The sequence below is a fragment of the Mytilus galloprovincialis genome, chromosome 13 (assembly GCF_965363235.1).
Source record: "Mytilus galloprovincialis chromosome 13, xbMytGall1.hap1.1, whole genome shotgun sequence".
NCBI classification, from domain to species: Eukaryota; Metazoa; Mollusca; class Bivalvia; order Mytilida; family Mytilidae; genus Mytilus; species Mytilus galloprovincialis.
This window is the reverse complement of record NC_134850.1, coordinates 23410460-23426868: the sequence shown is the minus strand read 5'-3', so window position 1 is coordinate 23426868 and position 16409 is coordinate 23410460. Positions and strand designations below refer to the sequence as shown.

General features: G+C 33.1%; 1 protein-coding gene across 2 annotated transcripts; it reads right to left on the bottom strand.

The window, feature by feature from the left end:
• Nucleotides 1–567: 567 nt before the first annotated feature.
• Nucleotides 568–11843, bottom strand: LOC143056515 (neuronal acetylcholine receptor subunit alpha-3-like). 2 transcript variants are annotated; one of them, XM_076229594.1, is made up of 6 exons: nucleotides 11780–11843; nucleotides 10356–10507; nucleotides 5471–5515; nucleotides 4140–4249; nucleotides 3199–3728; nucleotides 568–2655 (listed from the first exon to the last, which is right to left on the bottom strand). In XM_076229594.1, the coding sequence occupies exons 1-6, from the start codon at nucleotides 11835–11837 to the stop codon at nucleotides 2282–2284; spliced, it is 1269 nt and encodes a 422-aa protein (XP_076085709.1). In that variant the 5' UTR covers nucleotides 11838–11843; the 3' UTR covers nucleotides 568–2281. The 2 variants fall into 2 exon arrangements, with proteins under 2 accessions (XP_076085709.1, XP_076085711.1); XM_076229596.1 differs by lacking the exons at nucleotides 10356–10507; nucleotides 11780–11843 and adding an exon at nucleotides 7903–7935.
• Between the last annotated feature and the right edge of the window lie 4566 nt (nucleotides 11844–16409).

Below are 16409 nucleotides of genomic sequence, written 5' to 3'. Positions count from 1 at the left end.
TAAAGGATTTTCAGTGTGTTTTCAAGCTTTTTACGGTTGACCTTTGACCTTACAACTTTTTAGTCGATATCTCAAAAATGATTGTACTTACAGAAATTGTAAATAGTGAAAAACATTGAGGTGGATGAGGCGCAACTTTTTTACATTTGACCGAAGAGATTTTACCTTTCTGTAAGGGGCATAACCCCTGTTTTAGGTTTCTAAAAACTTTTCAATACATTCTACGTCTATTGGAACATGTATTTTACATTACAAAAGGAAAGACCTCTCAATTGTTCAAGATCAATTGACATTTTAATTTGATATCCTTTTCTAAACATTTATTACAGTTACATTTACGGACATCAGTCTATACAGTTACCCATATCATTTTGGACAGCTGGTTACTCCACTTAACAGTTGAACTATGAACAAAAACTTTGCATGTCAATTTCAAACTTAGTAATACCAAAGAATAATACAAAATTATTAAAGAATTTACTAAAAAAAATATAACAGTTACGGATATCACATTAACCCTAGTGTTTACCTGTCACGGTATTTTGTTTTGCAGTCTGTTGTTAGGGGTTTTTCTTCATAAAATGACATGGTTTTAAAAATCGGAAAAACCATAAAAAATCCAGAAATTAAACTTTTCGACATATCGCGTTCACATTGAAATTGAATAACTTGTAAATGCATGTGTGCATACAATGGTAATGTTATACAATAGTTGACTAACATTTATTTGCATTAATCTCATGTTTCATTTTCTGCCTCCATTATTTGGATTAGTTATGTGCTCAATGGAATGTAATACGACTATTTATATATTTGTATCATCATGCCTTTTTAGTGAATTTTTGAGAATCAAATTTAATGAGGAAGATATTAAAGTTTGTACCAAAACAGCAGGGAGAGGGGGAATAAGCTGCAGGTCAATTGTTTTAATAGATGCGACGTGTCTTCAAAAATAAGGGAAAAAGGAGGGAGGTGGGAGGCAATAAGACAGCCATCAAACGACATAAACAAACTAATGACTACTAGAGGGCAATATCTATTATACTAAAATAACGAGGTCCAATATGTCAGCCGTCATGGGGTAAAAACCAAAAATCAAAGAACTCAAATTTATATATGGCTTATATAGGACAACGGTGTATATTAAAAGTTACACCACTCCAGACCCTTTTGTTTTCCACATACTTAATATTGCTAATAATTAACGAGTTTCGGGTCGAATCCGATACCGATACCAATAGTATATTCACCTATTACCTCTTACCTTATATGTACGTTCCGCATCTGACAGGCGCAACACCAAACGGTGTATTTATGATTTTGCTATATACACCATAATCACAGGGTTGACACTACTAAATTCAATCATTGTCAAATTGTTCCCTATTGTAGTGTTTTAATCAGTAAGACTTTCTAAGATAACAATACGAATACTAAAATCTGGACTTAAAATAAGGCGTATAGGTATAGTTTTCAATTTGTTAGCGGGCATGACGTAAAACATCGAATCAAAGAATTCAACTGTATTTATAACTAATATAGGACACTGCTGTTGATTAAAAAATACTCCATTCCAAAACTTTTTGTTTTCCAAATAATCAATATTACCAATAGTTGATAAGTTCCAGGTCGACGGGTTCAAACAGAAAGATTTGAAAGCAGAGAAAACTGTGTATCTTATAATCGGCATGACTTTATCATATGACAATACCAGGACTGAAATAAGGCTTCCGCATAGTTATATACTTTAATTCAGTCAGGGACCCGCGATATCACGGGTGTGTTCTAGTATACTTAGTATAGTTTTCCACAAAAGATAGGCATCAATCATCACAACATGTCAATTTCTATATCGTTACTTATTTATATAAAATTGTGAAATAATTTAACAGAAACAAAAAACAAAATCTACCATTAAATCGCAATTCTACAAATAATGTAAATATTTAGGAAAAAGCCTAAATATGAAAAAAAGTTATAACATTATAATACTTCCCAACCTTGAACTACGTAAAATCGTAATCCCCCCTTTCTGTACCCTACATGAAACTTCCCTAGAAGCCGTTGGTTGCAGAATATTGTCCGCATATCTTTAAAATGTTCACGTAAATTCGGGTTAATCAGGGTCACCCGAGCTGTGCAGATTAAATGATATTACCGACTTGCTTGGTCAATAACTATAAATTATCATGACTTTTTGTACACGCAAAAAACGGTATACATTTTTACTGGATATTCGATTTTCTTTGAAGTTTTCCACATGTTTCATTTTCTGCCTCTATTATTCTGCAACACATAGTGTTATAGCAAAACAAGCGGTTATCAAAACATATAAAACTGTGAACAAAACAAACAGAAAATTATCAAAGAATAAAGCTAATTCAATGTTGGTGTATGTTGTTTTGATATTGTCCAAACTGATTTCTTTACAGCCTCGATGGCCGCTTCCTGGCAGTTGGTTATTTTCTGTGAACTCAGTTTGATTAATTTGATTTGTTTCTGCGGCGGTGTTTTGTGGATTCCTGAATCTCATCACTAGAGAATGCATCCAAGTTGGTGCAATGTAGTTCTCTGGTTCGTGATACAGTCTTATTATCAAAATCGTCACGATAATCACAAACGAGGCCAATCCTAATGTCACTGTAAGAAATACAACTGAAAATAGAAAAATGAAAAAAAAGTATATATATTTTGAAAACATTGTATTTTCAATTTTGAATCAAATCCGGATAGCATCAAAACTATCATAATTATTTATTAAAATAAAGATCCCACTCACTTTCAAAAAAGATTCGAGTAATAATTCAATTCTACAAATTTAACTACCAACGTTATCTGAGTACAAATTATGTGCAAATTTACCAATCCTTTGCATCGATAGTAAGAAAGTAATGTAGAATCGATTGCATATTGTCAATATAATTTTCAATGTATGTATAGATAGTGTTAACTTAAATAGCATATAGTACATAACAATAGTTGCGAAAATTGAGCTTGCATCTTACATTTAAAACAGAACATCCTTCTGACTATCGTCCTGAAAATGCATGAAATATTTGCCACTGGACGTTAAGCAACAAACAATCAATCAGTCCTTGCCATTATTGGAAAAATCTAAATAATGATTTATAACTGCTAAAGTAATCCAAATTCTGGTATAGTAATTAAAACGAGTGAAATTGTATATTGTAAATTTACCTAGAACTGAAGTATGTTTTGATGTTGTAGGCATACTGTCTGTAAACAACGTCAATAAAACAGCCAGAGCAAGCAAAACTGTCAGAATATATCCGACCTTTTCTCCAGATTCTACGGGTAGTATAAAAGTTACAGATGTTAACACAGCTGTTAATATAACCGGAATTATAACGCTCATGATGTAATAATTAGGTAGTCTCTCAAACACTATTCGGAACAAGAGTTCCGAATACACTAGACCTTCTTCCGTTAGTTCAGATGCATGTTGGGAGGTTGATATAATATCCCATTCTCCATTGACACTGTAGTCTTCTAAATCTAAATTCGTTTTCAAGAATGTCAGGTTGACGGCATCTGTGTGGAAACTCCAACTGGCTAATTCTATGTCACATGTTTGACTGTCAAATGGGAAGATGGTGACATCCATGTCACATGACGTAGACAAAATGGCGGGTAGTTCCCATCGTATTTCTCCGTTGTTTCGTATACGAACTGTTGTATCATCACCAAGACTACTCAAGTCTTTAATGCTAAAATGAATTATAAATCTTAATTGATTATCAATTATTACTTATATAAAAAAAAATAGGAGATGTGGTTTGGCTGTCGATGAGACAGCTATTCACCAAAGTTAAAATAAAGTAGGTGTTAATGCAATATACTCGGTTATAAAAGACTCTGGCGTAAAAAAAAAATGAAACAATTCAATTGAGAGAAATAGCGGCCTGATTTAGAACAAAACAATTTAAGAAAAACAAATATGAAAAACGTGAACCAACGACAGCCATTGAACTACAGGATCCTGACTTTGGACAGGCTCGTAAAACATTATGTCGGAGAATGAGTAAAAAGATAAACTTACGATACATTGTGCACGTATTAAGTACATGTAGCTGCATTATTGATAAAGTACTTTTTATTTGTATGGTAAAACTACGTACGAATTCTGCACAATCAGTTTAGGGTGCCAAACTGAGTCTTCTGATACATATATATGTTCAATATTTCCATGGTACGATTTGTTCCAGGCCAATCGGATATCATTCCAAACCTAAAAGAAAATGTATAGCACAACAAATGGGTATCTTCAAAAATGTTATAAATTTAAATTGGATATCATTTACATCTTTAAGTCCAGGCAAACAAGATATAGCATTGTTCATGAAATCATGCAATCGCTTAAAGTTTGATACTGTAGATTAGACCGTTGGTTGTCCCGTTTGAGTGGTTTTACACTAATAATTGTGGGGCCCTTTATAACTTGCTGTTCGGTGTGATACTAGGCTCTGTGATGAAAACCGTACCTTGACCTATAATGGCTTCCTTTATAAATTGTGACTTGAATGGAGAGTTGTCTCATTGGCACTCATACCACATCTTCCTATATCTATTTAAAATATATACATTAACCTGTAGTTCGTTTTACATGGACGTACTATCGCGATCCGATTCCCTCTCTGTATATTACACAAATTGACAGTAAATCAAAAAAAGATAATTGTTAATAAAAACGATTTACAAAAAAAATATACAAAAGGTTTGTCTATGCAAAGTAAGCTCAGATTAAGGTTAACTGTCCTTTTTGGTATAATTTGCCCTTCTTTAATAGATGGTTGCGCCTTCACAGACATTTTTAACCTCGATACATTTTGTGTGTGCCTATTCCAAGTCAGGGGCCTGTACTTCAGTGTCTGTTACATTTGTTTTTCGTAAAATGTTTTGTCATACAATTATTTGTTATGCCGTTAGTGAGCTTAATTGAATTCTTTCATATTTTTCCTTTGAAAGTCGACTATACGGTATGAGGTTTTCTCATTGTTAAAGGCCGTTCGGTTGTCTATAATTGCTTTCATCCATTTTATTTGATTTTTGGTGGATAACTGTCACATTGACAATCAGACCAATCTCCTTATTTTTACAGCATCGACTTTATTTGAACTTTGGTGGATTATTTTCATAGCTGTCACATCGGGAATCATACCACAACTCCTTATATGTAAATCAGCTTCAAAGTATGTATTATCTTCAATTAAATAGACTTTTGTACATGACCACAGGTCTTATAATAGTACCATCATGCGTAATATATTTTAAAGAAACTAGAACATCACGCGTTATCGGAAAAAAATCATTAAATACATAGCAGTTTGACAAACACTAATTTTGATCACTGAGAAGCTTAATATTTCGTTCACATCACAATATGATTAAAACGCTCTGATAATTGTATTTCCCTGTAGTGTTCGGTACCACCTTAAATAGAATTACATACCACTGTAAACCACCCGGATGTTGACAATGTTTGTGACTTCATATCCTAAAACAAATCCGATAAGTTATGAAATCCATCGAATTATAACTTTACAGGAAACAGTTACTGTTGTTACCTAGTTCAATGGGCATTTATTCATTTGAAATATGCCCAGCAAAATACATGTTAAACAAATTAATAAAACAAACAAACAAACTGGAGAATTAATTCCTCGTTCACACGTTTCCTTATTTTGCCATTTTAACTTTCTACTTTCGAGCGTATACGTAACTATTGAGTCTTCTTTAGACGAAAGATGTGTTCGGCGTAAAAATTTAAATCCTATTGTATTTGATTTTTAGCTCACATGGCCCAAAGGGACAAGTTTTTTTTTTCTCATCACTTGGCGTTTGTGGTCCGTCGTCGTCTCTTAACTTTTACAAAAATGTTCTCCTCTGAAACTTCTGGGCCAAATTTAACCAAACTTGGCCACGATCACCATCGGGGTATCTTGTTTTTAAAATGTGCCCGATGACCCGGCCAACTAACCAAGATGGCCGCGATGACTAAAAATAGAACATAGGGGTAAATGTCACATAACAAATCTGACGGACTGAAATTATCCATCAGGTCAAGATTCGTCTGTCCTGCGATGTTTTGATAATATTATTATAGATAGAGATAAACTGTTAACAGCAATAATATTCAGCAAATTAAGATCTACAAATAAGTCAACATGATCGAAATGATCAATTGACCTAATAAAGAGTTATTGCCCTTTAAAGTCAAATTTTACAATTTTTCGTAAATTTTGTAATCTTTTACAAAAGTCTTCTCTCGAAAGAACTGAGACAAATTTAAATCAACTTGGTAACAAATAATAATTTAGGGTGTTTAGTGTTTTTTTAAATGTGTACGATAACCCTGCCTGCCAACCAACATGGGCGACATGGCTAAAATAGAACATAGGAGATAAATGCATTTTTTTTTTTACTTTTTTCTCTAATAAAATTGAGAATGGAAATGGGGAATGTGTCAAAGAGACAACAACCCGACCATAGAAAAAACAACAGCAGAAGGTCACTTACAGGTCTTCAATGTAGCGAGACATTCCCGCACCCGGAGGCGTCCTTCAGCTGGCCCCTAAACAAATATATACTAGTTCAGTGATAATGAACGCCATACTAATTTCCGAATTGTACACAAGAAACTAAAATTAAAAAAATACAAGACTAACAAAGGCCAGAGGCTCCTGACTTGGGACAGGCGCAAAAATGCGGCGGGGTTAAACATGTTTATGAGATCTCAACCCTCCCCCTATACCTCTAGCCAATGTAGAAAAGTAAATGCATAACAATACGCACATTTAAAATTCAATTCAAGAGAAGTCCGAGTCTGATGTCAGAAGATGTAACCAAAGAAAATAAACAAAATGACAATAATACATAAATAACAACAGACTACTAGTAGTTAACTGACATGCCAGCTCCAGACTTCAATTAAACTGATTAGCGCAAAAGAAAAACGGTTGCATTATTTCATGCATCAATTGTAAATAAAAATATCATGTGAGCGACACAGACTCCTTGGAGTCTCTTGGTTTTTTCAATTTCGAAATAATGAAATGAAGAGTCAAAAGTGAGTTAATTTTGAGATGTTCTTTTTGTTTTTATTATAGGTGCTCTTTGTCTTTATATTTTTTTGTACAGTTTTGCTTTTATATGAATTATTTTCAGCCGAGTGAAAACAATAAGGGAGACAACTTACCAATGAATTGACAGTCAGCATGTTATATTCTACACTAACAGTCACTTCCCAATGAGTTAAACGTCAGCATGTTGTATTCTACACTAGCAGTCACTTACCAATGTGTTAAACGTCAGCATGTTGTATTCTACACTAACAGTCACTTACCAATGTGTTAACCGTCAGCATGTTGTATTCTACACTAACAGTCACGTACCAATGAGTTGTCAGTCAGCATGTTGTATTATACACTAACAGTCACTTACCAAAGAGTTAACCGTCAGCATGTTGTATTCTACACTAACAGTCACTTACAAATGAGTTGACAGTCAGCATGTTGTATTCTACACTAACAGTCACTTACTAAAGAGTTGACAGTCAGCATGTTGTATTCTACACTAACAGTCACTTACCAATGAGTTGACAGTCAGCTTGTTGTATTATACACTAACAGTCACTTACCAAAGAGTTGACAGTCAGTATGTTGTATTTTACACTAACAGTCACTTACCAAAGAGTTCACAGTCAGCATGTTGTATTCTACACTAAGAGTCACTTATCAATGAGTTGACAGTCAGTATGTTGTATTCTACACTAACAGTCACTTACCAATGAGTTAAACGTCAGCATGTTGTATTCTACACTAACAGTCACTTACCAATGAATTGTCAGTCAGCATGTTGTATTTTACACTAACAATCACTTACCAATGAGTTGACAGTCAGCATGTTGTATTCTACACTAACAGTCCCTTACCAAAGAGTTGACAGTCAGTATGTTGTATTTTACACTAACAGTCACTTACAAAAGAGTTAACAGTCAGCATGTTGTATTCTACACTAACAGTCACTTACCAAAGAGTTGACGGTCAGCATGTTGTATTTTAAACTAACAGTCACTTACCAATGAGTTGACAGTCAGCATGTTGTATACTACACTAACAGTCACTTACCAATGAGTTGACAGTCAGTATGTTGTATTCTACACTAACAGTCACTTACCAATGAATTGACAGTCAGCATGGTGTATTCTACACTAACAGTCACTTACCAATGAGTTGACAGTCAGCATTTTGTATTCTACACTAACAGTCACTTACCAATGAGTTGACAGTCAGCATGTTGTATTCTACACTAACAGTCACTTACCAATGACTTGACAGTCTGCATGTTATATTCTACACTAACAGTCACTTACCAATGAGTTGACAGTCAGCATGTTGTATTCTACACTAACAGTCACTTACCAATGACTTGACAGTCTGCATGTTATATTCTACACTAACAGTCACTTACCAATGAGTTGACAGTCAGTATGTTGTATTTTACACTAACAGTCACTTACAAAAGAGTTCACAGTCAGCATGTTGTATTCTACACTAACAGTCACTTACCAAAGAGTTGACGGTCAGCATGTTGTATTTTAAACTAACAGTCACTTACCAATGAATTGACAGTCAGCATGTTGTATTCTACACTAACAGTCACTTACCAATGAGTTGACAGTCAGCATGTTGTATTCTACACTAACAGTCACTTACCAATGAGTTGACAGTCAGCATGTTGTATTGTACACTAACAGTCACTTATCAATAAGTTGACAGTCACCATTTTATATTTTACACTAACAGTCACTTACCAAAGAGTTCACAGTCAGCATGTTGTATTCTACACTAACAGTCACTTACCAAAGAGTTGACGGTCAGCATGTTGTATTTTAAACTAACAGTCACTTACCAATGAGTTGACAGTCAGCATGGTGTATACTAGACTAACAGTCACTTACCAATGAGTTGACAGTCAGTATGTTGTATTCTACACTAACAGTCACTTACCAATGAATTGACAGTCAGCATGGTGTATTCTACACAAACAGTCACTTACCAATGAGTTAACAGTCAGCATGTTGTATTCTACACTAACAGTCACTTACCAATGAGTTGACAGTCTGCATGTTATATTCTACACTAACAGTCACTTACCAATGAGTTGACAGTCAGCATTTTGTATTCTACACTAACAGTCACTTACCAATGAGTTGACAGTCAGCATGTTGTTTTCTACACTAACAGTCACTTACCAATGACTTGACAGTCTGCATGTTATATTCTACACTAACAGTCACTTACCAATGAGTTGACAGTCAGCATTTTGTATTCTACACTAACAGTCACTTACCAATGAGTTGACAGTCAGCATGTTGTATTCTACACTAACAGTCACTTACCAATGAGTTGACAGTCAGCATGTTGTATTCTACACTAACAGTCACTTCCCAATGAGTTAAACGTCAGCATGTTGTATTCTACACTTGCAGTCACTTACCAATGTGTTAAACGTCAGCATGTTGTATTCTACACTAACAGTCACTTACCAATGTGTTAACCGTCAGCATGTTGTATTCTACACTAACAGTCACGTACCAATGAGTTGTCAGTCAGCATGTTGTATTATACACTAACAGTCACTTACCAAAGAGTTAACCGTCAGCATGTTGTATTCTACACTAACAGTCACTTACAAATGAGTTGACAGTCAGCATGTTGTATTCTACACTAACAGTCACTTACCAAAGAGTTGACGGTCAGCATGTTGTATTTTAAACTAACAGTCACTTACCAATGAGTTGACAGTCAGCATGTTGTATACTACACTAACAGTCACTTACCAATGAGTTGACAGTCAGTATGTTGTATTCTACACTAACAGTCACTTACCAATGAATTGACAGTCAGCATGGTGTATTCTACACAAACAGTCACTTACCAATGAGTTAACAGTCAGCATGTTGTATTCTACACTAACAGTCACTTACCAATGAGTTGACAGTCAGCATGTTGTATTCTACACTAACAGTCACTTACCAATGAGTTGACAGTCAGCATGTTGTATTCTACACTAACAGTCACTTACCAATGAGTTGACAGTCAGCATGTTGTATTGTACACTAACAGTCACTTATCAATAAGTTGACAGTCACCATTTTATATTTTACACTAACAGTCACTTACCAAAGAGTTGACAGTCAGCATGTTGTATTTTACACTAACAGTCACTTACCAAAGAGTTGACGGTCAGCATGTTGTATTCTACACTAACAGTCACTCATCAATGAGTTAACAGTCAGCATGTTGTATTAGAAAACACTAACAGTCACTTACCAATGAGTTAACCGTCAGCATATTGTATTCTACACTAACATTAACCGGGTAGTCTGGTAGTACCAATGTTTTGTAACCAGACTGATCGAATAACAAGTTGTGAAGATAAGTTGCATCACTCACACTGTACGATGTCGAATATTTGAATAAATCTGAAAAAAAAAATAATTATAATTGTTAATTTTTTTGTAATTTATTTTTATTTTATCTGGAAAAAAACACCAAGCATTGTGATACATAAATATATAGATAATTCATAATACATGTATTAATAATTATATTGTAAATGTTAACTTAGAAGAAATTGTGATACATCAAGTACATGTTCTAAGTAAATGTGTAATCTTATATGTATGTAAATTGTGTAATAAGGAAATGCCTGTACCAAGTCTGGAAAATGGCAGTAATGTGTTGTTTGAATTCGTTGATGTGTTTGATTTGATAAGGGATTTCTCTTGGATTTCGTTTTATTTTTTTTTATTTCACTTTTTATAGGTTATTAATACATGAAAGTAAAGATATCAAAGGAAAATACAGTGCAACCTGCCTAATCCAACACACTAGAAGACCATAAAACAATATCGGATTAAGCAGGGTGTCGGAATACTCAGGTTTTTTTCTGCAAGGATCTAGGCATATGTTGGGACCATCAAAATGAGTCAGTTTAAGCAGGATGTTGAAATACTCAGATGTCGAATTAGGCAGGTTGCACTGTATTTATGAAAGATAGGCAGATCAAACTATAATCGTGCATGACTCGAACCTATATTTATATCTATAACATAACATCACCGTGTTCAGTACCACCATCGGACAATTATTTGTAGGGCACATAAAAGACAGCTTTAATTTTATATAGAGAGAGAAAATGAGTTTTGTCCTGTAAAGTACATTTACAATGTATAAATAGTTATAGTGCGTATAATAAGTTCCAGATTATAATGAAATTAAGAACGGACTTCAGGGGGCTCGCGGGTATAAATCCACTTTTAAAATTATCCTAGTATACTAAATTACAGAAATCGCTTCAATTTAACAATATTTTAGTTAAAATTCGACTTTTAAAATAAATATATAGGTCACCGATGAGTTAACTAGTTCATTTCAAGCAAGGATTTGTTCAGTTAGACTCTAACTATACAAATCCTTGTTTCAAGTTAAATGCAAAAAAGGGCATTTTTTTTTTCACCAAAGGGAGATAATTTAGAGCTTTTTCAATGATATAAACATTGAAAAATTCATCTGGGGCCAAAACAAATTGATTTGTTTGGTTCATTTTTGTAGTACCATATCATAAAGTAACAACTAATAGTGAAATAAATAGTGAAATAAATAAAACTTGAAATGAAAAAAAAATGTTTAAAGTTTTGCTGATTTTTTTTTGTACCCTCGAGCCTCCTTAAAAGCAACATTGTCGGTCTTACCTAAGAAACAAAGGAAAAATAAAATTCCTCTTTCAGTGAAAAATCCTTTAGATGTCATTTCCAGCAGTGTCTTAACAAGGGAGATAATTCAACGTCTAATTCTACATTCCGGTGGGTCAACTACTGTAACAAACCACACAGATATATATTAAGACAGATGTTAATCACATGCGTTTAACAAGTGTCAACATTTAAAGTTTTCATCAGATACACGGAAAAAGCTATTTATCAAAACGACAAGTATCTGGATATATTTGACACATTTTTGGCATGTTTTGACCACGCTGGACAATTAATTGTTGTAAACCTTTTTATTGTCCATTACATTGATTATTTATTATTATTTTATAAGGAATATGACAGGTTTTACATATATACGCACATGTAGATCTTTTCACTAATAAAATCAGTATGTAAATTAGCTGGTTTCTCCAACTATTGGTTGTACTGTATGATCCTTTTGATAGACACATGTAGATATATAGATACATGTACACGTAGATATATAGATACATGCAGATATAAGATACATGTATATAGATACATGTAGATATATAGATACATGTAGATATACGTTTACCATGTATATTGACATCTGCAAATTATACCTATCATTAGGAAATACAATGCGTCTAATTGAATTATTACAAAGTGCCTAGAAAAACAACTGAACAGTGTTAGAATAGATCTGATTATTTACTACCACTTATGTCAGCTATACTTACAGAATGATGGACTAAGGCAGCTTAGCAATGATATGCGTAGAAGTTAGTGGAAAACATACGTTACATCACATGTAAGGGATTAGAATCTCTGTATTACTGAAAAATACACCGTGTTTTTCAATATCACAAACTAGTCAAAACATTTACTAAATGTTCTCATCGGTACAAGGACATCATTCGTAAATATAAATCGCCATGCAGCCATCTTATACGTGCAAGTTTTCATATCCAATCTTTTATGGTAATATTCTTTGCAAAGCAAAACGATGTCGGCTTTCACCTAAAAAGCTTACAAATTAAATAGTCCAGTCAAACTAAGATTTAACCTCAAACTAATTGCAACAGAAAATGTTTTAGTTCTAAACTATAGCATTATGCCCTTAATATACACAGAAAAAGTCCCATAAAATCTGACTTGAGGAAAACTCAAAATCAGCATTTTTAATTTCATATGGAAATAAACATTGGAAGGTGAGATAACTCCGCAAAAAAAATTAGTCTTTTTTTTTTGGTCAGTTTTTGGTTGATTTTCTTGAAATCTATGTAAAGTATGATATTTTGATGGGGTTATAAGTTTGTATTTGAATAAATTATAGAATATTCTGATCATAAAATGTACAAAACCGAAGTGTTATGGGTAGTTTTATTTTTTTGTGCATTTTTCATAAGAGAAATTGCAAATTTGAAGCTTTGTGACCATTTTGAAAATGTGAAAATTTGGTATTGTTTATATCTGTATATTATATTTTTTAGCATCTTACTTATCTAAAGAAACTTTAAACCACAAAAAGAAAAATACATGCTTAATTATATTTATCAAATTTGAGATTCTTTACCTTGACATGTTGAAAAATTCAATAAATGGTCAACTAATGAATTACGAAATCTAGATTATAATAGCTTGATAAAAGATATGAAAACACATATAGAGTTGTTTGTTGTACTCTAAAGACCGTTAAAAAATCAAGAATCAGTACATTCTGATGAATAGAAGCGGTAAGGTTATAATTTTGTATCAATTATTATTGATATTTCTGCCTTTTTTGCAAGAGTTATCTCCCTTTTCAATGCAAATCTCCATAGGAATTTTAAATGGTGATTTTTTTAGTCTTCCTCAAGTAAGATTTTATGGGACTTTTTTCTGTGTAAATTTGGGGTATACTGCTAAAGATTAAAACTCAAAAATCTTCTGTTGCAATTACTTTCAGGTAAGGGTCAAATTTATGCTAGATTGACTGGACTAAAACCTTTAAACATGATAAACAGATTTATAAAGAAGTGATATAACTACATGTACGATACTGCTGTCATGTCATTAAAGATGGCATATTTTGGTCTTAAAATTGATTCACTCATAGGGTCTTTGCATCGGAAATAAACACACTAATTCTAAAATCAGTTGTTGGCATGATACTAGTTATCTTCGGGAGGGACTACATGTATGCTTGATTTTCATACGATAAAGCCATACATGTAGTCTTTCAAACAGTTTAACTGAGGTCTATAGTTGGCATGTCAGTAACTGCTACTAGTATGCTTGTGTTAATTAATGTACCATTGTCATTTTGCTAAGTTGTTTTATAAGACTCGGACTCCTTTTATTGTGTAATGCTATGTGTATTTTTATTCTATTTTGGCTAGATGTATATAGGGGAGGGGGGTCTCGCAAAACGTGTTAAACTCCGCCGCATTGTTTGGGCCTGTCCCAAATCAGGAGCCTCTGGCCTTTGTTAGTCCTGATTATTTTTAATTTAATAGATACTAGTATAAGAAGATGTGGTATGAGTGCCAATGAGACAACTCTCCATCCAAATAACAATTAAGTTCATTTATATGTTTTGAAGTTAAATATGCATAACACACAGTTTACGCTGTATAACGAGAATTAAATTGTAAAAATAAATAAGAAAAACGAGCAAGTTTCTCTCAAAGAAAAAACGGAAAACTTTGGTGTTTTGATAAATCAAACGGTTTCTGTCTCTGAATTTGTCGTATATAATAGAACAAGGCGAAGTTCTAGGATAAGAGTCTGTGAATATGTCTGCGGAGTAGACGCACTCGGATGCGCCTCGCTCCTTAATCCACCATTGTTTTGTAATTATAAATCAACTAGTAATATACAATATGGTTTTGTTCATTTACATACAAAGTGGAATCTTTTACGACTGTCCTACAAGTGAGATGTTTATCTAGCTATAAAATCAGGTTTAATCCACCATTTTGCTACATAAGAAAATGCCTGTACCAAGTCATGAATATGACAGTTGTTGTCCTTTCGTTTTAAGTGTTTCAGCTTTTGGTGTTGCCCTTTTATCAGGGACTTTCTGTTTTGATTTTTTCTAGGAGTTCAGTATTTTTTGTGATTTTACTTTTTATACACACTTTTACAACTACATTTTATAAATGTATATCAAATAAACAAATCTACAATCTTGCATTATATATATACTAGTATTCTGCATTTAATAATGATGTTTAAACAGGAGACTTTCTTTGAAGATTGATGATTATTAGTCGCTTAACGTCCAGTGGTAAATATTTCATGAATGTTCAAAACCAAAACGCAATTATATGCTATTAGAACAATTTCATAGAAGAGCCTAACTTGGATATATGAGCATATCACAACGCGACAGTTGGTATAACACAGAAAGAGCCGGGAAATCACCGCCATTTAGTAAACGAGCTCCGGCATAATATGTTTTGGAGGTCATTTTTTCATTAAATTTTTTAATTTAATTATTTTAGGGGTAATATTTTTTCTTGTTTTTTGTATATTTAGGAAATTGTGTAGAGTTATATCCTTCACCTGCTGGTATTATATTTAAAATTTTCGTAAGTCCCGAAATTCTTATATCTCACGAATTTACCATGTGTCGTTGCGTCCAGTGTAAATTAAATGGTCCTTAAGGTGGTATGGGAGTATAAATTTAAAATGATAGACTTTATTTGGCCTTTTTAACTATTTTGGATTCGAGCGTCACTGATGAGTCTTTTGTAGACGAAACGCGCGTCTTGCGTAAATACAAAGTTTAATCCTTGTATCTATGATGAGTTTATTGCATACTTTGCCAAAATGTGTCATTTTCTCATGCTGAGTTCACACGTTATTCGAATTCGATTCGCATTAACTAATTCGAATTAGTTTAATTCGCATTCGAAACGTCTAATTCGAATTGAAATGCGCGTCAAATTCGCTTTACTGTCCTAACGACGTAAACTTTTAATTCGTATTAACAAAAACGTATTTCTAATGCGAATTAGTTAATTCGAATCAATTCGAAGTAGCCAATTCGAATCAATTCGAATTAAAAAAGAATAGTGTGTGAACGCGATTAGCGAATTCGATTCGCATTCGATTCGAATTCAATTCGAATTAAAAAAGAATAGTGTGTGAACGCGATTAGCGAATTCGATTTGCATTCGATTCGAATTCAATTCGAATTAAATGTACGTTTGAACGTGGCATCAAGCTACAGATTATAACAAACTGACACATTTTGTATAGATTATACAGAAAAAACATATTTATGTTATTAAACGGTAAATTGAATGATAGAATTGTAAAATAAAACACGAGAAGATAGCTTTTAGTAAATGATTTGAGAATATCAAAAGAAAAGAAAGTTTCACCGTACTTTTTTCCGGGCTAAAATATAAGATAGCAAACCTTCATGTAGATTCTTTCAGAAATGCACTATTACGGAGATATCTCACCTTAAAACATTTATTCAAAAACATTAGAAATCATGGAAAAATAATCTACGCTTGTACAAATATTAATATTTATAAGTTAAAATCTGTTTAAATGTATTATTTTATATATAACATCAGATTAATTATCTACATTCCTCCTCATTTTTTCCTAAATTTGATTGAAAATCTATACCTTCGGTTCTCTTTTA

What these genes read in the sequence shown, in the direction of transcription:
- LOC143056515 (XM_076229594.1), bottom strand. Translation starts at nt 11,837, where the DNA reads ATGACATCTAAAGGATTTTTCACTGAAAGAGGAATTTTATTTTTCCTT. An exon ending in ATTTTTCCTTTGTTTCTTAG is followed by an intron (nt 10,508 to 11,779) that starts GTAAGACCGACA and finishes TTTTTTTTTCAG; the next exon opens with ATTTATTCAAATATTCGACA. An exon ending in CATCCGGGTGGTTTACAGTG is followed by an intron (nt 4,250 to 5,470) that starts GTATGTAATTCT and finishes ATTTTCTTTTAG; the next exon opens with GTTTGGAATGATATCCGATT.